Source organism: Nylanderia fulva, unplaced genomic scaffold (genome assembly GCF_048542155.1).
Source record: "Nylanderia fulva isolate GAGA-0341 unplaced genomic scaffold, ASM4854215v1 Scaffold9, whole genome shotgun sequence".
Lineage (NCBI taxonomy): Eukaryota > Metazoa > Arthropoda > Insecta > Hymenoptera > Formicidae > Nylanderia > Nylanderia fulva.
The window spans coordinates 4,213,178-4,236,612 of NW_028191026.1; the positions used below are offsets into that span (position 1 = coordinate 4,213,178).

Genomic DNA, 23,435 nt, shown 5'->3' on the forward strand with positions numbered 1-23,435 from the left:
TTTTTCAAAAGTAAAGGCCACTATTTAAAATAGAAAAAGAGAATTATTTTAATAATTGAAAATACTGTGCAATTTCACAGTTTCATTTTATTTTACGTATACATATATTAATGCATTTTAGGCAGCATAAAGCACAAAAGCTCCAATCATGTTTTTAAAAATAATTATAATAAGTTCATAAAAATTATAATAAGTAATTTTATTATTTTTCAAAAGTAAAGGCCACTATTTAAAATAGAAAAAGAGAATTATTCTTTTAATAATTGAAAATACTGTGCAATTTCACAGTTTCCTTTTATTTTATGTATACATATATTGTTACATATATCAATGCATTTTAGGCAGCATAAAGCACAAAAGCTCCAATCATGTTTTCAAAACTAATAATAAATTCATAAAAATTTTAATAAGTAATTTTATTATTTTTCAAAAGTAAAGGCCACTATTTAAAATAGAAAAAGAGAATTATTCTTTAATAATTGAAAATACTGTGCAATTTCACAGTTTCATTTATTATGTATACATGTATTACATATATTAATGCATTTTAGGCAGCATAAAGCACAAAAGCTCCAATCATGTTTTCAAAAATAATGATAATAAATTCATAAAAATTATAATAAATAATTATTCATAAAAAACATCAGACCAATTTTCTTACACAATTTAATAATTGGATTGATATTTACAGTTTTCAAATATAACAATTCTGGCTATTTTTTATTTCTTTCTGCAGCAAAAAAATTAAAAAAATAAATAAATAAAATCGTGCAACCTCTCTCTCTCTCTCTCTCTTCTATTCCCAAATCCAAATTTAACGAAGCTCCAATATTTATTGTTTGCTTTCACGACGCGACGCACAGTCGGGTCTCCAAACGCGAAAGAATCTTTCAGCGGGATTATATTAAACGTTCTTCAGGGGAATCCTGGAGTACCTGGTGTAGTGGGTCCGGATGGACTGGACGGATGCAACGGCACGGATGGCGGTGCAGGTGCACCAGGTAGACCGGGAGTTTTCGGGCCGCGCGGAACGACAGGACCCCTGGGAGATTATGGTCCCCCAGGAGAACCTGGTGATGGAGGCATCAACTCGGTCGGCGCCAAGGGCATTCGCGGGAATCCCGGTATCAACGGACTGGAAGTGAGAGCATTTCCCGTTTAATGGAATATGATTAATAATCGATCGATCAAATTGTACAGTGCTTTGACAGTATATTGCGTACTAAAAAAAAAAAATATCAAATTCGGTAGTAATTATTTTCATCGTGTGTGACATGAATTTATCGAGTTTTGTGAGCGCATGCGCTATTAAAGTAAAATAAATTAAATTGAAGTATCGATTTAATTATATTGCTACACGCATACGTAATTGCGCAATTATGCAATGTGTATAATTGATGCAATTATTTTTGGCTACTGTTGTAATCGTCATTAAACTTTGATTTATAATAGTAAGGCGCGACAAATCGAAATAAAATTCACGAGAGAGTTTCTTTATATATATCATTCGCGATTAAAGATTGTATTATTAAATTATTTCAAAAACGTTTGTAACAAATGACATTTTCTCGCAACTTCAGAAGTAACATGTACAGAGAATAGAATCATCCCTGATATAAATCCGCTCGATCCAACTATATAACTAATAGTCACATGTGATCACGTTTCCAGGGTTATCGAGGATCCCAGGGTTTCACTGGTGAAGTTGGTTATCCAGGAGAGACGGGCGACTTCGTAAGTAATAACAGGATCGCACTATACAAGGTGTCCGGTAACTAACGGACCAACGATTACAAATGGATTCTTTGGTCAATTTGGGAACGATTTTTCCTCAGCGAAAATGTCGAAAAAGGTCATCATTTTTTATTATGTATTTTTATAACTAAGCCTCGAATTAAAATTTTATTATAATAAACTCTCCCTGAAATTAACTGAAGAATGTAATTATGTTAGACTTTTAACTCCAAAACGTTTAGTTTTCAAAAAACCCATTTTTTTTCAATCGCTTATAACTCGAAAATTATTGACTTCTCAACATTTTTGCTAAGGAAAAATCGTCTCCAAATTGGTCAGAGAATCCGCCCTTAATCATTGGTTCGTTAGTTACCGGACACCCTGTATATCCCGGTTGCTTAAAGGTACCGTAATACCCTGGTCGATCGGTGTCGACTCGAGGGAGATCGGCGAACTTTGCGTTTAGATAGAGGTCCTCGAAGGTGCGCGAAGGAGAACAACCCGCTCGGGACGTTTCTCTTTCTCTCTCTTTTTTTTTTGTGCGAAATGCCACCTGCTCGCGTGAAATATCGTTCGGCGGCCAAAGTATTCCTGCCGGCAATATTTAACTGGTATAAGGGAGGTAAAGAATCTCGAGCGTGATATCGCATGATAAGCACTGCTTCGAGGGATCCTCTTACACAGGATACGGGTTAAAAGCTTGCCTTTGAAGTCGTAAGCTTCATGTAAAGATGTACGATCGAAATGGATGTTCACGTTACGATAATGGCACTTGTGTCCCAAAGCTAGCTTTTTCACCCCTTTTTTTTAATTAGTTGAAGGATTTTAGGATTATAATTAAAATATTAATAATAATAATTATAATGTATCTTAATTAATAAAATAAATATATTTCTTACAATTAAAATTAATATTGAATAATTCTAATATTATATTTTAATTATAAGAAGTATTTATTTTTTTTTATTATATATTTGTATAAATAAATGCTCTACGTTTTCTATATTTTAATTATAATAAAAATATAGAAAATGTAAATGATATCTATTCGAAAAAATACACGTATATAAGTTTGCAATTTAGAGAAAGAAGTCGTGTTCTCTTTTTTAAAGTAGAGGCATAATATGGTAATACATGATGCATATACAGCATCGCCAAGTACTTTGACTTGTAGTATGAGTAGACGAAGAAATTTTACGAGATTCTTAAGGTGCAATACAAACACGATGGCTTCTCGAAAGTTATCCGCATCACTTGTATCTGCGATATTCCAGCTTCGGGCCTGTAAAGTTCAATTTACGACAACGAAGGTTTAACATTTCTAACGTACCTTCGGTACTTATCAGCTATCTTTGATGCCGTAAAAAGCGTAGCTTTGCAATTTGCTTGACGCAACTTATTAGCGAATCAAATGATAATTTTTCTGTCAATCTCGAGATTCACAGCTTTGGTGAATAAAGAAGATATTTAAACAGTTCGCATATAGCTTCCATGTATTAATTTTATATTCACAAATAAATCTAACTTCTATTAAATTTTCACAGTTTCGTTTTGTTTTCCATTGATTCGTGTTATTTTGTTTGTTTTGAAAAAAACTATTTAAAATATATAATATATAAATTCTATAAATATATATATATATATATATATAAATTATTTATTATAAATATATATATATATAAATTATATAAATATATAAATTATATAAAATATTATATTATTTAAAGGTTGAAATGGTATCTTCATACTTCACTTAATCTTCATACTTTTAGAGAACAAGAGGAATCAATTCGAGTAAAAGCACGTAGTTATCTTTAAGAAAAAATGCAGTTGCTAGTTGCAAATTACATAATTTTAAATAATGAAAGAATAAGGAGAAAAGAAGGAAAGTATTGAAATACGCGAGGGTTTCGCGCTTTAATCGTTAAATACGAGAATGATCCCCGTTGAAATCCAAAGCCAGCTGCTATCTGCTGACACAACTGTCACTGATAGCACGAGATGACGAAGAGGAGATCCATTCTCTATCCGCCGACGAAAGAGAAGGTTTTCTTCCGAGAAACCCTCCTTAATTTTTTTTTCTTGTTGACTTCCGATAAAAATCAGCAAAAGCTTGCATCCGCATTCGAGAACCGATTCTCCTCATTAATTTCATGATTAATTTTTTAATGACGATGAACGAACTTTGCGAAGTCGGCACCAAATAAACGACGAGCGAATTCGACAAGTTACAATGAACGAATCTATCGCCTTCTCTTATGATCGAATCGTTTTCATAAGAATGTAATTATTTTTGATTCAAAAAGTTCATTTTTTTTTATTTTGTAACAAATATTCCAAATATAAAATATGTCATTTCAAAATACTATAATTATAACGATAATTAAAAAATACACATTTTTAATGCTAAGTTCTCCAATCCTTTTTTTTTTTTTTTTAATATATTTGTATAATATATTAATGAGAACGAGATGTCAAATACTTCTTGTCGATCAAAATAGTATCACAAAGTATATGTGTGTGCGTATATTTCGCTCCGAGAGTAAAAATAAACAGGGCTGGACCAGGACGTGCATTTAAATTAGCATTATAATGGATTCATAATACATGCACTTACGCTCTGCTACGCTAGATATAACTTCAATGTAATGCGTATGCAACATATATGCATATAGGCAGACCTGCATCGGGATGCACCGGGTGTCTCGAAGGTATCGTGCATAATCGTTCGACCATAGATCTCTTGATGAATTTAGGCTTTATTAATTAATCTAAAAAAAATAATAATAATAAAAATAAAAACTGACAGCTCTGACATATCTATATTTTTTTAGGGTTTACCAGGTGCCTCTGGATTGCCTGGTATGCAAGGTGACCGAGGTGACACCGTTTACGGTGTGAAGGGTCAACTTGGTGAACAAGGAGACAGAGGAGAGCCTGGTTCACCGGGTAAGGACGAGTACAAAAAGAAGGAAAAATCGACACCCGTGAAAGGTCCGGCAGGGCAAAAGGGCATGAAGGGCGACTACGGCGGGCGAGGTTACAAGGGAGAGATGGGTGCCAAAGGTCCACAGGTGATTCATTCGCAAATTGTTTTCATAATTTTAAAAAATTATAAAAGATATTTTCAAAAATTATTTTAAAAATGATAAAGAATGTAATAAAGAATAAATTTTGAAATATTTATTTAAAAATTCATGAGTTTCAAATTTTTATTAGAAAATGTAATAAGATAAAATAAAGAAAGTAACATAATGATAAAATTTGTTTAATAAGGATAAAAGGTATTTCAAAATACATTAATGAAAAAATGAAAAATCATATCTAATATATAAGAAAGGCAATAAGATAAAATAAAGAAAGTAACGTAATGATAAAATTTGTCTAATAAGGATAAAAGGTATTTCAAAATACATTAATGAAAAAATGAAAAATCATATCTAATATATAAGAAAGGCAATAAGATAAAATAAAGAAAGTAACGTAATGATAAAATTTGTCTAATAAGGATAAAAGGTATTTCAAAATACATTAATGAAAAAATGAAAAATCATATCTAATATAAAAACACAGATGCGATTGCGTTTTAGAGTTAAAATGTAAATTTCTGGCACAGGGTCGACCAGGTTTCTTGGGCATCAAAGGCGTGAAGGGCGAGCAGGGTGGCGATGGACCAAGAGGTAAACAGGGTGTCGATGGTCCACCAGGTCCGGCTGGCGAGAAGGGAGAGAAAGGAGCTCCAGGATACGCAGGATTGCCTGGTCGGGATGGTTTAGATGTAAGTGTATTACATGTTATATGTATAACAAGAAGAAAATAATACAGTCATATATATATATATCTGATTTTTATTAATCAGAATCAAATTGATCTAAATAAAATTTATATCGTATTAAACACGCCCTATTTATTATTTAATACATATTAATATTATACTCATTTACTGCCTTATTATTAAAGGGTGAATCAGGAGAGGAAGGTAATCGTGGTCCACCTGGCAGACAAGGCGCCGAAGGAGAACCTGGACTATATATTCCAGAACTTGATGAAATAATCGCCGGAAATATCGGAATTCAAGGAGATCTTGGTCAGTACATATTTTTTCCATCATCAAAATATATTTTAAAATATATATAATTTTATATGTAATTTTAGTCATGTTAATGTAAATATATCAATAAATATTTATTAATATTATATACATAAATCATTATTAATATATTTAAAAATATATTATAATATTATATTAATGATATTATTATTCAATAATATTATTTCTCGAAAAAATAGAGATCTATTTTTAATTAAAAATAACCTTTGAAATTTGTTTGCTTACAGGTCCTCTTGGTGAAGCTGGTGAAACAGGAACACCAGGTTTGCCAGGAAAGGTCGGTTTCATAGGACCGCCAGGACTACCAGGACCACCTGGTATTCCTGGTTTAGGTGGAGCGAAGGGTTCATCTATAAAAGGAGAACAAGGAGACGATGGTAAATGATTATTGCTTTTTACATCGATGTAATAAATTATTTTAGTACATTAAAAAACATGATAAATAATAATTGATCATTTATGAATTATTCCAGGCTTACCGGGATCCATGGGACCTCAAGGACCTCCCGGACCACCCGGTTCACCCGGAATTATAGGAGCTAAAGGCTTTCCAGGCATAACGATAGTTGGACCGCCAGGACCAGACGGTACTTCGGGCTTTCCAGGATTGTCTGGTCCCCCTGGCGATCGCGGTGATCCTGGTCCTCCAGGTAAAACCAGAACTTATTCGAAGATATAATCATAAAATTTTATAGATTATCAAATTTATATACATTAAGGCTTCTATTTTACATACGAAGTTTAAGAGACAAATTTATGAGTATAAAAACTTATGTTATTTTTCTATTATCAAGTCATTAATAATATCGTTCTATACATTTTATATGTAAATAATTTTAATTTACTATAATTATAATTGCTGCGTAGGAGAGAAAGGTTTTCCTGGGAAAGGTATAAGAATTCGTGGACCACCTGGAGAACGAGGTCTGCCCGGAACGCCAGGTATTCCTGGTCCCGATGGCTGGCCTGGCTTATCCGGGGCTAAAGGTTTCAAAGGTATTCGAGGAGATGACTGCGGCGTATGTGCACCAGGTAAGAAAGATATTTTAATTGATATAAATTAGGTGAACATAATTAAGAACATCATTTTTTGTTAATTATTATTTTTCGTTAATTGCACAGGTCTACCCGGTGAGAAAGGAGAACGCGGTGAATCTGGCTTGGACGGGTATCCTGGAGCTTCGGGATTTCCTGGATTACCCGGTCCTCGGGGATTCAAGGGAATACAAGGAAAACGAGGTTTAGTCGGACCGGCAGGACTTGAAGGTGATAGCGGAAGATCCGGTATTGCAGGCGCACAAGGACCCAAAGGAGAAGCGGGAATAATATATTTCCCGCCAGACGAACAGTTCCTGAGTCCGTCCGGTGACTTTGGAGAAAAAGGCTTACCCGGTCCCGAAGGACTCAGGGGTCCGCGAGGACAACCGGGACCTATCGGTGACACGGGTGTACCGGGACCAAAAGGAGAAAAGGTCTTATCTGACTTCATACACGTTTATTAAAAACAATAGGATTTATATTTTAGATTAATTTGGAAACTTTTTTCCGATCACTAATTTAAAGCTTTTTGTCATATTGTCTAATTCGATAATAGGGTGAACATGGCCATCCTGGATTATCGGGAAGAGATGGTTTACCGGGATGGGACGGCGTTCCTGGTGAAAAAGGTGACGATGCTTCGGTACCGATCGAATTTTTACGCGGAGATCCAGGATATTCGGGAGAATTTGGAATCAAAGGAATACAAGGAGACAAAGGGCTCAAGGGAGAACCTGGCGAGTCCGCGGAATACGTCGCGGACAGTAAAGGTGACAAGGGTTATAAAGGTGCCAGAGGATCTCCCGGTACGTTAAAACACTATTGATACAAATGAGATAATATTATCTTTTGTAACTAATTATCAATTATTCGAAAATTTTATAATTGTATAGAGGTAATTTGTACAAATACAACTTGTGTCAAAATATGAAAAATTTTAAAAGAATTTATATAAAATTTAATTTTGCAATTAATGGAAAAAAATAAAAACAGAAGTGTCAAGTATTCGTGATATTCTCGTAGGAGAGACCGGTTTTAAAGGGTTCCAAGGACATCCCGGTGACGAAGGTTTACTAGGATTACCTGGTGAACCCGGTTTCCCAGGTATATCACGGCAAGGTGCTGGAGGTTTGAAAGGTTATCCCGGAATGCCGGGAGAGCAAGGACTTCGTGGCACACCAGGCTCACCTGGATCGCAAGGACCAGTTGGTTTTCCAGTAAGTAAATTGAAGACGTTCAATTTCTACTATGATAATTCAGTTATAAATATTATCTATATAAATAAAATTAATAATTTTTTTGTTAAAATAACGAATTAAAACTATATTACACGAAAAAAATTCGCACAAGTAAAATAATGCATGCATATCTATTTATTGTAGGGTCGCGTTGGCAACAAAGGTGATCGAGGAGATCCAGGCACAAATCTAACTTATGGTGAAATTGGAGAACGGGGATGGTACGGTCCAAAAGGTGACTTTGGTGATCCTGGTCCTCAAGGATTACCTGGCCGACCAGGAGAGGATGGTCCAAAGGGTGTCATTGGAGCTAAAGGAGCACCCGGTTATGAGGGACTTCCTGGACTTGAAGTAAGTACACATTGTACACATTCTTCTTTATTAGAAATTCTAAAGATTATTTCAAATTAATTCAGAATAGTCTTATTAAATAATATTTTCAGACAAACTATACTAAATTTGATGTATGTTCTAGGGAGCCAAAGGTGTACATGGAGATACTATACAAGGTGACCGAGGTTTTCCGGGTACACCTGGTCAGCCTGGAATGCCTGGAAGAATCGGAGACATCGGTATCCGTGGTAAGAGAATCAATGTCCATGTAATCGTAAAACAAAGTCATTTGATACAGACACAATTTAAAATTTAGATAAAATAACATTAGATAATATTGATAGTCAGAGACCAATTCAAATTCCAGCTTTCAATCCGATTTATTGCTACTTGATTTTTTATTTTATGTCTATAAAATGACTTTATTATTTAAGAGAAAATTAATCGCGCATCCATTTTTAGGCCCTGATGGTCCTTCCGGTTTTGATGGAATGAAGGGCTTGAAAGGAGAGATCGGTTTTATCGGACGACGCGGTGACGATGGTGACACAGGACCTCAGGGATATCAAGGAATGTACGGGCTACCGGGTCTACCGGGTGCTCCAGGAGAAAAGGGAGATGTCGGCGAGATTGGCGACCCGGGACCAGTCGGCTGGCCAGGTTTCGATGGTATAGACGGAGCATTCGGTCCTAAAGGAGAAGCGGGAGACATCGGAATTCCCGGAGCACCAGGAGTGAGAGGATTACCTGGACCCCAAGGCGTTATTGGCGACAACGGTCTCGAAGGACTGTGGGGTGCTCCTGGTGAAAACTCGTTCAGTGGTCCTCAAGGTGACATCGGTGAACCTGGTTTTATGGGAGAAGTTGGACCATTCGGTCTGGCTGGATTTGATGGACGACCAGGATTACCAGGAGAACCCGGATTAGCGACTGATGGTTTTAATGGTTTGCCAGGACAGAAGGGCGAACCTGGCTTCGATGGATACGATGGCACCGTGGGACCAAAAGTAAATGCACTTTTCTTGTCGAAAAGTTTTAAGCATTTGATTATAATAATTATAGGATTATAATTAAACGATTTTAATTTGCGAATTTCTATTATGTATATAATTTTTGTTACGTAATTCTCGAATTTTTTATGTACATAGGAATTTACGACATCATGAAAATTTACATTTCAACATTTCTAATTTTACAGGGAGAAATTGGTGACATGGGTCCTGATGGATTGAAAGGTGAACGAGGCGATCAAGGTTTCTCCGGAAGACCAGGTTTACCTGGTATATCCGGTAAACATGGCGTGAAAGGTGAATGGGGTCCGATTGGACCTCCTGGATTCGATGGACTGAAGGGAAAACGTGGTCTCGATGGTGATCCAGGTCTAATGGGTAGACCAGGTAATATTCAATCTCCGTATATCTTTATGTAAATTACATATTTTATAAAATCTTTATACATTAGAATGAAAGCTCACCAGATCAAAATACATAAATTACAGTAGAATATATGTTCTATTAAATTAATAGGAATTTAAGTAATTAAATGAATATATGAATTCACCTTAAGTATTTTGCATCAGGAATGCCGGGTGAACCGGGTGTGAGAGGTTTCCCGGGTATTTTGGGTGCTCCTGGACCGAAAGGCCATGTGGGCGAACCTGGCTTACCTTCTTACTCCTTCGCGGAAAGGGGTGACCACGGTAACCAAGGTCACGATGGTTTGGCTGGTGTGAAAGGAGAACTAGGTAATTCAGGATATATCGGAGTGCCCGGCCGTAAAGTGAGTGGACGACTTTATAATTGAAGTAGATGTCAAACTTTAAAGAAATTATTGACTTCTTTGTGTATATAGGGTGAAATTGGAGACAGAGGATATCCGGGTTCCGTTGGTTTCCCAGGATTACCTGGTTTCCCTGGTCTACCGGGTGATCAAGGACTTCGCGGAGCTCCAGGTATAAAAAAAATGTGTATTTAATTAATCAAATCAGATGTATAAATTCGTGAAAAATATTATCTGTTCAACTTCTTTGCCATAGGTCTACCTGGTGAGTTCGCCGAACCCGGTGAAATTGGTCGCGCTGGTCTGGATGGTATGCCTGGTGTCCCAGGTCGTCCTGGACAAAAAGGAGCTCCTGGTGAATATGGTCCGAATGGACCTAAAGGAATCTCTGGTGACAGGGGCTATAGCCTTCACGGTCCTAAAGGAATTACGGGAGATCCAGGTATCTATTATCATTACACATTTAATCGATTCTTTTTGTTTTTAATATAGTTAATTCGATAATTTATTCTTTCCCCGAGAGAAATACTTTGAGCTTTATAATTTATTACTACGTTCTGAACAGGTCCTAGAGGATTCGTTGGTATACCAGGCGCACCAGGTTTGGAAGGATTGCAAGGCTTCCCCGGAGCACCAGGTCCGAAAGGTTTCCGTGGAGAACCAGGAATATCCGCGGGTAGCCGGAAAGGACAACCCGGTGAACCTGGATGGCGTGGATTAGATGGTCGAACCGGACCGAAAGGATTAAAAGGTGACTCCGGTCTACCTGGTTTTGACGGATTACCAGGACCAAAAGGAGAAAGGGGAGAGCTTGGTGAACCTGGCCAATATGGATTACCTGGTCATGAAGGACCACAGGTAAATTTCGCGAGTTCCAATCATCGTGATTAGGTAGTAATATAATTAAATATAATATAATATAATTATTTAATATAATAATATATATTAATATATAATAATATATATTATTTAATTTAATATAATTTAAGAGAGAATTAAAATTGTTTCGACATAATAATTCAATGAATTATAATTATGTCACCACATAATAAATATTCGATGAATTAAAATTATGTCGAGACAATTTTAATTCATCGGATTCTTATTAGTATTTTTTTTTCATGTAGATATATTTAATAGAAAAAAGAAAAATACTTGAAATACGTACTAAAAGAGATCGATGTAAACTAAATCATTATGAGTAATTATATTTTCTCTGACAGGGACCAAAAGGAGAACCCGGATTCAATCCTTTCCCACCTTTCCCGAGAAAAGGACTCGCCGGTGATATAGGAGTTTCCGGATTGCCAGGTACTATCTTTTTCTTTCCAGTAAAATAATTATACTTTAATCAATGGAAGAGTACATACAATTAAAAAAATATTACATGGACAGGTTTCCCTGGACAACAGGGAATGATGGGTGAACCTGGCAAGGATGGTTTACCTGGACGAACAGGTGAAAGAGGTATGATCGGTTTCTCTGGACCACAAGGACCGGACGGTAAGGATGGACCTCCCGGATATCAAGGTCCTCCTGGAACAACCGGGCGACAAGGACCACCAGGTATATGTTCAATTATTTGACACTGAAAGATATAATTTTACTCTTAGAATCAAAACCTATTATCAGAAATTTAATGTCGATTATTTTTATCTATATTAAATTGAGAAAATCAATTTCTCAGGTTTCCAAGGCGCACCTGGTGCACCTGCATCGAACGGGATTGGCCCAAGGGACAGAGGTTTCTACTTTGCTCGTCACTCGCAAACCGAAATGATACCGACCTGTCCGAGGAACACTGTAAAGTTATGGGAAGGATTTTCTTTATTACATACTATGGGTAATGGCCGACCCTATACTCAAGATCTCGGTAAGTAGCATATTAATTATTTTTCTAAACTAAATCATGTTGACATGTCGCAAAATTCAGTATATAAATAACTTTAATTTATTTCACGTAAACTTTCTAAAATTAAAACATCAATTTCACAATTATTGCCTTTGTAAAATATATATTATTAATAATTATAAGTATATAATAATTAAGTTGTTATTAAATATTAAGTAATTTATAATATACGATAACATTAAATAATTATATAATATTTAATTAAATATTAATATGTGTAATATATATAATTAATATATAATTAAAGAATGGTAAATTACACACAAATAAGCGTAATTCTCGAATAATAAATTTTTGTTATTCAGGCACTGCTGGCAGTTGCATCAGGAAATTCTCTACTATGCCCTTCCTATTCTGCAATTTAAACAACGTATGCGATTACGCCAATCGTAACGACTATAGCTACTGGCTTAGCACAACTGAGCCTATGCCAATGAGTATGACGCCAATACCGGCACCGGAAGTCGGTAGATACATATCCAGATGTTCCGTTTGCGAGGCACCTACAAGAGTAATAGCTGTCCACAGTCAATCCATGGCGATACCCCAGTGTCCGGGTGGCTGGAAGGAAGTCTGGGTCGGATACAGTTTCCTCATGGTGAGATAATCGATTCTCAAACATGATTCGATCAAAATTCCATTAATTTTTAAATAACATACGAACCAAATGCTTTAAATCAATATTAAGAGACATCAGTATTTTGGTGCTATCTTTACTAGCTAATTTTATATTTTAAATATATTTTCCATTAAGATAATACATTTCTTTTACGAAAATATAGTTTATCAAACTTGATATCTCTTGCCTATACAATATTATAACAAATATAATAAATTATTCCTTTTCCTTCATCTACTGATCAAACAAACTTTTCAACGGGGTTTCTTAGCGGAAATTATAAATACTTTTCTGAATTACAGCACAGAGACGCAGGCGCTGACGGCGGTGGTCAGTCCTTGGTCTCGCCTGGATCCTGCTTGGAGGAGTTCCGCGTCAGGCCATTCATCGAGTGCCGCGGCCTGGGCACCTGCAACTACTTCGCCACCGCGACGTCGTACTGGCTGGCTACCATCCGCGACGAGGAGATGTTCCGCAAACCGCTGCAGCAGACGCTCAAGGCCGACCACACGTCCCGGGTGAGTCGCTGCGCCGTGTGCATCCGCCAGCGCGGCAGCGAGGACGAGCCTTACCCAGGCAGGACGACGGTCCTGAAACCCTACACGTCGAACAACGAACGACCAACCAACAACGTCTACTACCCTCCGGCGCCGCCGCCTCGCTACCCTCCCGACTATCAGCCCTTGTCAGCGCCACCCTCGTCTAGGTATTCCAGCTACAACAGGCCACAACAGCACTTCCGCAGGAGAGGTCACGTGCGCGGCAGGCACGGCGAACGACCGATAAAATTGCCCGACAATCCATAGATCAGCAATGAGAATCAAGAGAAATCAGATCAGTGATGACGCAAGGGCGTAGCGAGTCTATGTATATAAAGAAGCAGGAGGAAATCTTTTTTTTTAATATATATAATTAGTTAAGTTATATTCCGGGCCAGGTGCTTTTAGCTGTAAATCTTATACCGGGTTTAAAGCAACGGATAACGCGTATAAATATTCAGGAATATTCTGCAGAGAAGTTCAAAATAAAACAGACGGTCTCTTATCTTATATTTAGAAAAAAACGTGTCGATTAATAATAATTAATATTAATAAAAATTAATATTCTACTAATAAATTTAAATGAATAAATCTCTTCATGTATTCCATATTTTTTCTCTCAAATTAAAAGTGTTATTTTCGAGACTCCTGTTGGTACCAGGAATTCTGGGGTCACTTATCTCCAAACATTCTTATCTCAAACTCCTCTGTTGCTCTTGAGAATTTGTCGGTGTTACTCGTTCTTATCCTGTACGTGCAAGGTTCATGCACCTAGTCTCTTCCTGTGTGTCCGATAAAAAGCGCCGCCGGCAAGCCATATAAACTGCCTTTAACAATGCCAAATAAAAAAAAAATAAAATCCATCGCCATCCGGCCATCGCAAACTGCCAAAAATAACATCGCGCTCGCCGTCGCGATGTTATTTAGATGAGATTACGAGAATATGATAATTAAATTAACGTTATGTGTACGTTGTATCGATATCGTATGACCATATACCGCATTAAATAAAGATCTTTTTGTATAAGCTAATTGATGTCTTTCCAAAACATACCATATTGCTCCTTTTCGTAAAACTTATAAATATCATAGCGCAAAAATGAATAATAAATTGAATATTAGCTATATATCAACAATTTCTCAAATTATCGATTTATAACAAAATTTTGTCTACTTGATGAAAAAAGTAAAGAGAAATTGAGCTTAATAAAATTAATTCTTGTACTTTTACATCTCGTTAAGATTATTTATAATCTAAAAATAATATATAACACTGAACTCTTCACTATATCTGAAAACTAAAGTACAAACGAAAATAATGAAAGGAAAGGAGAGCGTCAGGAATATATCTCTTATATAAGACATTGACAAAGAAACTATTTGAAAGAGCCAAACTGAAAGAAGCAGAAGAGCGTTGAAATTATTTGACATTTTAATAAAAGGCGAACGGGCCTTCTTTAGGACACGCATACAAGCTCGTCGTACGAAAATGAACGTACACGGTGAGAGATCGATATTATTATATTTATATTTATAAAATTATTCATCATTAGAAAGCACATATGATCTATCTATATGACGTAATTTGCTACGCACACCCGCGTACGAGCGTGCCTACGAACAACGCACGCATCCACATACATACACACACACATACACACACATACACTCTCGCACACACATACTACGCGCGTAAATCACTACGACGTTCTATCTCGCGCACACTGACATAAGCACGCACACGCGCGGACATACACAAACATGTACGTGCATACTTGTATAATCTCGTGATCCTTTTTTCCTGCATCTCTCACTCTCTTACTCTTCCTTTTTTTTTAATACCATTCTCTCTCTCTCTCTCTCTCTCTCTATTCTTTCTCTCTCGTACTATACGTATCCAGACGTTCACAGGCGAGTACATGCCTATGTATGTACGTGTACATATTCAGAGTACCTCACGGATGTGTTCTTTTTATAAGGAGATTACAACTTTGTAACTGCTTCTTTTTTTAATTGGAAGAAAAAGCAACAGGGGACACACAACAGCAGGCCAAATATTTTTATGTCATCACAGTATCAATCATCATCGCGTTATCATCGCCATCAATATATGTCGTTTTCCTCAGGACACAAACGTCTTATACTCAATTGCATACAAAATATCGAAAGCAACACTCTCGCGCGCGATCCAAAGTCTCTTTTTTTCTCTTCCATCTCCCTTTCGTTACGTACATACATTTCGAACAAAAGATTCCGAGCTGTACTACTTATCCGTAAATTAAATTCGAAATTTAAATCACACGAATCCCTTTTCCTTTCGCTGAAAGAAGACTTTTCTTTTAAATTTAACAAAAAAACCATGAGACGGACGCATATAAATATATATAATACACGCCAAATAACTCTATAAATATAATAATACACGCCAAATAACGCTAATAATTGCCACATGCACGTCCGTCCAAATCACATTTGAAAATCACGACCGAAACGAACCGGAAAAGAGAAACGTTCATACGAGAAAGACAAATTTTTCGTTCATGCAAAAAAAAAAAAAACAAAATAAAATAAATTACAATCAAAGTCAACCGACGTTTCTCGTGCTATTCGCGTTACATATTATATATTTGCAAGTCCCATCGCGTCACACTCATTCAAAAAACCTCCGGTAGCGATTTCTTCCAACTTTTTTTTTTTTTAAATAGATGTGGTGAACTTCCTGGAAAAATAAGACACTTGCGTGAGATTTCTTTCATATGTATGTATACACGCGTATACGCACATACACACGCGTAGCGCCGTGTGCATATACACGTGCAATAGGTGTATCGATTAGAAGATTTTTCTTTTTTTCTCTCTCATTTATATATAACAACATATGTATGTGTGTGTGTCGTTTAGAAGTAATTTAGTGTGCATCTAAGACCCAAAAGAGAATTATTATACCGAGCTATGCAAAATAGAAGATCGATTTCTCCTCTTTTCTTTCTTTCTTTCTCCTTTCTTTTTCTCTTCGTCTTCGCCACATGTATAGATATATAAATATACGTCAATTTATATATCGATTATACATAAATAATATCCGCTATCTATTACTTATGTATAACGCGTACATAAACCCACTATACATATATATACATATACATTTATACAATATATATTTATATTTATATTTATATATATAAAGGTACTCTTACTATTGAATAGAAATATGCATATTCCATTGTGTTCAATAATATCAATAGTGATATATATATATAATAATAATAAAATAATAATATATAATAATTATCCTTACTATCATATAATATAATAATATAGTAATTGCAACAAGAATATTGGTAATAGTGATAATAATAATGTCGATAATAATAATAATAATAATAATATAATAAAATAAAATAATTAATAGTTATTACAATATAATAATAGTTATAATCATATTAACACAACAACAAGTATTCTTTGTCACATTTTGGTTGCAGATTTTCTTTACAATCACAAATATATATATTATTCATAAATGTAATAGTCGAAAGGATGTTAAATTAAGGAGAATACGTGAATATAGAGTGCTCTATTTTCTTTCTTTTCTCTCTGTGTAGATAATTAAATCCTATAAATAGTATATCTCTATCTTCAACAGCCAGTGGTATTTTAGTAAAGTATACCTTATTTTTTATTTTTATCTTTTTTTTTGTTGAGGTACCTATATATAGTGTTTCCTCTCCTCGTTTTTCCGCCCTTCTTGTTGATATATATACCAAATACAATACTGACGGAGAACGTGACATGCACACACGCACACATACACAAATATAGCATACATACATACATACACAAATCTATCGACAGGTAAAATGCGGATGTGGGCTTATCGTCCGTATGCCTGCGATCTTTGCAGCGTATATATCTTTTCGTTCGTTTTCTAAAACTGGGGAGATAACGAGAGTTCGACGAGAGAAAGATTCTTTCTTTTTTTTTCCAAAAATAAACAAAAAGAAAGAAAAAGAAACAAGCGTCGCGAATCGATTCTTTCGCGCCAGCATTCTTGACAAAATCACAAGCGTATACCTCCTCTAGCAAATCTTTACACAGCCAAAACGAAAACCTAAACTTTTGGTCCTTCGAGTTTTTTTTTTTTTCGAAAAGCAAAAGGAAAGGGATAAAGTCCAGCTGTTCTCCCTTCCTTTTGCTCCATCTCTCACTCTTTATACAACATCTACATAATCCATCTCTATCTCTATATAATTTATTCTCCTTTTTTCTTATTTCTTTCTCTCGCTCGCTCGCTCGTCTCTCTTCTTTTTTTCTTCTCGATGTTGATCGACGGGCAACATTCTTCTAGAGAGCACCGCGCTAAGTTTTGCATTGTATTTGGTGATACGTATATGAATACTGACTCCGTGTATGGCGTTACATATAATACAATAGTATCCATTACGTATAAGAATGTATATGCATTTCATAATTTTTTCTCTTTTACCCTCTCTCTCTCACACACACACACACAAACATTCTCTCTTTCTTTCCCTCTCATTCTTGCTCTCGCTCTCTTCTTTCATGTTTTTACGTCCTACATCTCCGTGTTTCGATCTCTCTGCACACACTCAAACATATATTACATATAATCTTTTACTGCGTGACGGGATGGTGGCCTGCAGTCACTCGGACAGTAGCTTCTGCAGCAACGACGACTTTGGATCACCTCGTGCCACCTCCTCCATAGTAGTCTGAAATTAAAAGACTTCATAAGAATTGGCTTATTTGTATTTTTTAAATGTTTACGTGAATTTTGAATCCAACCGCGGAGAAAGATTTGTTTAAATATCTTGACAATTTATGAATTTTTTTATCAAGACGCTTCGCCAAAAATTAAGAATTTTTATAAGAATTTTATAAAATTTTTAATTTTTTATGACCAAGTATTTACGAAATCAGATGTTTCTGGTAATACAAATCTGTAAAGTCAAAGATACTCATCAGTGAAACTAAGAATTCACAAAATATTTTCAAACTAATATTAAAATTATACATAGATTTGTAAATCTGAAATATTTGCGAAAATGATGTATAGGTCCAAAGAATAAACAAAATCTCTAAAGCGGATTATATCTATATTTCTCCGACAATCGGTTTGATCATCACTTTAATGAATAATCTACTGTATTTTTTTTTCTATCGTACAGAATCGAACGTTGATATCTTCAAGTATATAATTTTTCATATTCACGTATACTTGTATAGAATAATATATTAATTGTTCAGATCTTTGTCAAATAATACAAGAATCTCAAATACCCATATTTTCAATATATTCAGATGCATGAATCCATTCAATAAGATTCAGATATGTTTAAATAATGTTTCAGCCTGATACAATGTTAAAAAATAAAATCATACTAAAGCCACATAGCAACTACACATTCAATATCTCAATGCACGATAATGGCTGCTATGGCAGTAAAATTTTTTTAACAAAAAATGCTCCGTTAATTGCCAATTGGATATTTTTCACAATTATGTAAATGAAAAATAAATCCTCGTCTTTTTACCAAGCAGATATCCAGCAGTATTGATAATTACTGAACTTTTCAATTTGTTTCATTTCCAGATATAATAAATTTTCTTTACATTCTAATAACTCTTGTATATAATAATTTGTATGATATTCTAAAAAAATAATATATTTTTATACCCTTAAATAAATTTTTTAGTTCTCTATTTTTTGTTCATCAAAAATATGATTAATATATTCTACATCATTTTACATATAATTCACACGAAAGTTGTCGCTGTAAAAGCGTTTATTTTATAAAAAAAAATTGAGGCTTGTATGTCAAAAGTCTATAATCACGTTCTAGACGAGTTGCCTCTTCAAATAATTTTATAATATATAATTATTTAATATATAAAAATAAAGAAAGTTATATGTATACTTCAAGATTCATATAAATTAGAAATTAGATTGTCTTTCTAGATACTACACCTCCTCTTTTCGTAGCACTAGCGAGTCTCCTCATGCAACAAGAACAATCGCTCTCGAAGGAAAAAAAAATTTTAAATAAATAAATTCAATTCAACGCGCAGATATCTAGTTGGCTCACTGTGAAAAAGCATTACGATACTAGACGCACGTTATACAATGCAACAAATGGTAGTACGATTACTAATTAAGCTCCAAATGAGCTGAAGCTTACAACACCATCACCCTGTAGATACAAAAGAAGACACTTTACTTGGCATCGATTATATAGACGTTTAATACGGTAATGAATGCATAGCGCTCTAAAATCTTAAAATTAAAAAAAGGACATTGAAGATCAAAAATCTAAAGTTCTTCTTAAAACGTGAGAAAAACTGCCTTCAATAATTAAGAGTTGTTTCTTTATTCATACACATATCTATATATTATATAGTACTAGAATGTAGTAACATAATAATATAGATTATCATTTGATCAATTCAGTCTAAATTAATAAAAGAAAAGCATTAATTATATAACTTTTTTTATAAGCTATGTTAAGTTTTCGATGACTTTTTTATTTTGCTGAGTGTATATGATCTCTAAAACTATTTTTAATGCAATGAATATTTTAATTACACATGTCTCATTAAGTTATATAATTCAGAATTGAATTTTTCTAAATAAAATTTCAACCGAATGTTACTATTATTTTTTCGTTTTTTTTTTCTACAAGATTAAATCTTTTTGAACTTTAAATTTAACTTAAAAATTAAAGAGTTTATTTAAAAGTAGAGAATAAATTTCATCAACTATCTAATTCTAACTCCTACTCTAATATATAAAATGTATATTTCCGACATTTATATTAATGAAAGTGGATAAAATCACAAGATTAATAGAATATTATTGATGACGTTATCAGCTGTTTACGTAAGAAAAAAATACAAAAATTATAAAAGAAAAAAATTATTTGCAGTTAATTTAGCGCGTGAACGCGCTACATTATGCAAAGGCAATTAATTAATATGTTTAGCTATATAATGCGCCTTAATCGAATAACACTTTGAACAAAAATCCAGTTGATATAACTTAAAATCAACTTGTTCAATATAGCTACGTAAAAGAAAACAGCGTTTCTTAGGGGCGTAAAACACTGAGTGTAAAACTTAAATGTCTTCAGTAACTCAAGTTTAATGTGTCTTTGGAAAACAATTGTGTTCCTTAGATAAAACTTTTACTTGTGTAAAAAATAAATATTCTTATTTTTCTCAATATAAAAATATTGTTTCGAAAACTAAAATAGATTACATAAATTTCAATTTATATATGAAGATACAACTTTAACTAATTGTTATAAATTAATATAAAAATTTCATATAATTTGTAATTGTAAAAGTCTATGCAACAATTAAAAGGCTCGACAAAATAATTGAAAATTCACGTTTAACAAAGTCGCGCGATATTCATGCTACAAAAAAATATGAAAATGGATAAATATAAATTTAAAAAAAATATATTTTCGTGTAAATGAATTTTTAATCATTTTGTGTTTTCTTTCGTTCCTTTCTTTACCTAAATAAAAATGTAAAGAAATACTACGATAATAATACTATTTTAATAAGCATGTAAAAAATATCTTTATAAAATTCCACACAATTTTAAAGATATTTTCTCCTTTCTAAATTTTAATCAGCAAATAAAATAAAAAAAAATAAGAATAGAAGGAAAAGTATATAAGAATAAATTCTACAACTATAAAGCTAATCCTTAACTGGGACGAATTAGAAATTCCTAAACTTTGCCAAATAAAGTCCATCAATTCTTCTTAATTCAATTATATCTTCAGAGCAAATTTTAATTCTACAGAGTAAATTCTACTTTAGCATACAAAAAAAAAGAAAGAGTTAAATTCTCTACTACTTCGCCATAATAAAAAATTCGAGAAGATATCGTCACTCAGGAGCAACGATATGCAACAATGCCGAGATGTAGTCATCAAATGACGGCCTGCGCATGCATATGTAAAAAGAGAGCGCTAAAATACGAAATTAAAATTAAAAAAAAAAGTAAGTATAATCCCCTACACAAGTTTTACGCTCAGTGCGCATAATAATAATAATAATAAAGAGAGAGAGAATCATTAAACATGTTTCGTGCACAATCAGTTCTGAAGCCAAGCGTATAGAAGGGAAGACATAGCATAACAAAATCAATAAAAAAAAAAATATGTAAAAGTAATTATATTGTCGGAATGTGGGGTTCTTACCCTGGAGGACGAGGGGGCACTTCCGGCACTCCCAATGGCCCAGCTCTTGGCGGGGCCATCGCTAACCACAGCCTCACCTAGTTGGGACATCGTAACAGTAGACGTTACCACAATCTTTGTAGAACAAGAGATATTATGCCTCTCTTTATTAAGAAGCGAGAGATTACGCAATTCAAATGAATCGGGAACGCACGTGCTGACACTTACACGTGTCTCGATCTATACTCGTAATATGATTTCTCAATCGAAGATTTCTTTTTGTCATAAGAGATTTATCTGGACACCAACGTCGTATGTTTGTTAAAATTCAATGAGACAGAAACAATTTTTTTTTTCTTAATTCACTTTTACATTTCGAAGATGTGGAAAATAGAATTTTATTAGGAAAGATAAGAATCTTTTGCGAATTCAGAATTATCCTGGAAAAATTATTCTATAATAAATATCACGAAGAGACGTGGAATCTAAGGGAGATGCGTTGTATAAGTGTTTTATAAATTGTAATAATCGCGTGCGATAACACAAATCTAGAAAATGTGCATGATCTACAAGGGGGAAAAACTATACATAACTGCCTGTAATACTTTTTCACAGTACTCATTCGTGAAATTCACGTCATATACGAGAAAATAAGGACTGCGGAATTACACAATGTATAACAGAGTTGTGAGAGATTGCGATTCTCGATCAAATTCAAGAAAAATAAAAATGGAGAATAATCCTCCTTTATGGAAAGAAATGCAGAGGGAAACAAACTTAATTAAATTTATCTTGCCTTATCGCGAAATGGTCAAGCACCTTCGAATAATTATAATTTTTCTATTTTTCGTGTACGCTTAAAATGTAAAGCGTATCACAAAATCTCAATTTTTTGCAAATAAATGATTGCTGAGTGTTTTATAATTTTTTTCTATTATCTATATAACTCGTATACTAATTTCCCAATTTATAATTATCTACAAAAAATTATATATACTTATTATATGTATTTTTATTGAAAGCGCAATAATCAGGGTAATATAGATGAAACTATATAATTACTCTCATTTTAAATGCATAATTATTATCACATATCGAAAGAATCTTTTAAAAAATATAGGAAAATTTAATTTCTTGAAAATTCTCAATCTTGCTATGTGAGCTTTCAATCATCAAAGAATTTCAGTTGTATAGCTAATCACATTTCATCGTTTCTATACGACTTGGTAAGTAATTTAAATTACGGAACACGATGTAAGAGCTATATGTATAATACACGCATACCTGCAGAAGACATCTCGAACGTCAGACCAAGTGCTTCAAGATCGTCCTGAGAAACTTGACCAGAAAGATTGTTCTGTAGGTTGTTGGGTACTCTCTGTTGCTGCTGCTGCTGTTGCGTTCGCGCACCAACAATCGCCCGCAATTCTTGTCGTACAAATTCCGAGGTAGCGGCATTACCTGAGACAAGAAGAAAAATTTATGTAAGCAAGTCTCTCTTAGTCATTGCACGTCGTAATTTTCAATTTCGATCTGTGCTGCCTTTATGATCTTAACAATATATATTATATTGATTGAAAAAAATTACATATTATGTGAATTTTACTCAACCATTGTCACAATACAAGATTATAATTATAACATAAAAATTCTACGACGATATCTCAGAATATATAAATAAGAGAAGTAAATTAATTACCATTTTTGATGAAATTTTAATAAATTAAAAATACAAATAACTTGTCATTCCTCTATAATTAAATTTAAATAATTAATTTTTTTCTATAAATATTAAAATTTTATGATTAACACTTCTTTGTTTATTTGTCAACAAAGTATTTTAAAAAATATCATCGTGTACTTTCTCTGGACAATATACATAGATTCTTTAATGAATCTGGAATAGACTTTTCTTTTTT

At 33.9% G+C, this 23,435-nt stretch overlaps 2 protein-coding genes across 11 annotated transcripts in view; one reads left to right on the plus strand and one right to left on the minus strand.

The window, feature by feature from the left end:
* The window catches only part of LOC114929916 (uncharacterized), a 57,862-nt gene extending 43,527 nt beyond the window's left edge, over positions 1-14,335 (plus strand). Inside the window, exons 4-27 of the mRNA XM_029301630.2 lie at positions 920-1,141; positions 1,672-1,734; positions 4,569-4,808; positions 5,351-5,512; positions 5,695-5,821; positions 6,073-6,222; positions 6,319-6,495; positions 6,713-6,877; positions 6,968-7,317; positions 7,440-7,689; positions 7,907-8,100; positions 8,266-8,472; positions 8,597-8,702; positions 8,917-9,461; positions 9,653-9,851; positions 10,034-10,233; positions 10,306-10,405; positions 10,490-10,675; positions 10,799-11,091; positions 11,457-11,544; positions 11,629-11,799; positions 11,921-12,106; positions 12,451-12,743; positions 13,067-14,335. Of these exons, the coding sequence (XP_029157463.2) occupies positions 920-1,141; positions 1,672-1,734; positions 4,569-4,808; positions 5,351-5,512; positions 5,695-5,821; positions 6,073-6,222; positions 6,319-6,495; positions 6,713-6,877; positions 6,968-7,317; positions 7,440-7,689; positions 7,907-8,100; positions 8,266-8,472; positions 8,597-8,702; positions 8,917-9,461; positions 9,653-9,851; positions 10,034-10,233; positions 10,306-10,405; positions 10,490-10,675; positions 10,799-11,091; positions 11,457-11,544; positions 11,629-11,799; positions 11,921-12,106; positions 12,451-12,743; positions 13,067-13,570 (5,178 nt within the window). The 3' untranslated portion in view covers positions 13,571-14,335. The remainder of the gene's footprint in view (positions 1-919; positions 1,142-1,671; positions 1,735-4,568; positions 4,809-5,350; positions 5,513-5,694; positions 5,822-6,072; positions 6,223-6,318; positions 6,496-6,712; positions 6,878-6,967; positions 7,318-7,439; positions 7,690-7,906; positions 8,101-8,265; positions 8,473-8,596; positions 8,703-8,916; positions 9,462-9,652; positions 9,852-10,033; positions 10,234-10,305; positions 10,406-10,489; positions 10,676-10,798; positions 11,092-11,456; positions 11,545-11,628; positions 11,800-11,920; positions 12,107-12,450; positions 12,744-13,066) is intronic.
* Positions 14,336-14,717: 382 nt separating this feature from the next.
* Positions 14,718-23,435, minus strand: part of LOC114929945 (uncharacterized) — a 133,813-nt gene continuing 125,095 nt past the window's right edge. For 9 of the 10 annotated variants that reach the window (XM_029301663.2, XM_085489618.1, XM_085489622.1 and 6 more), the window contains 3 exons: positions 22,801-22,977; positions 21,538-21,614; positions 14,718-18,036 (listed from right to left, as the gene is read on the minus strand). In XM_029301663.2, the coding sequence (XP_029157496.2) occupies positions 17,968-18,036; positions 21,538-21,614; positions 22,801-22,977 (323 nt within the window). In that variant the 3' untranslated portion in view covers positions 14,718-17,967. The remainder of the gene's footprint in view (positions 18,037-21,537; positions 21,615-22,800; positions 22,978-23,435) is intronic. The other variant, XM_085489624.1, reaches the window with a different exon arrangement.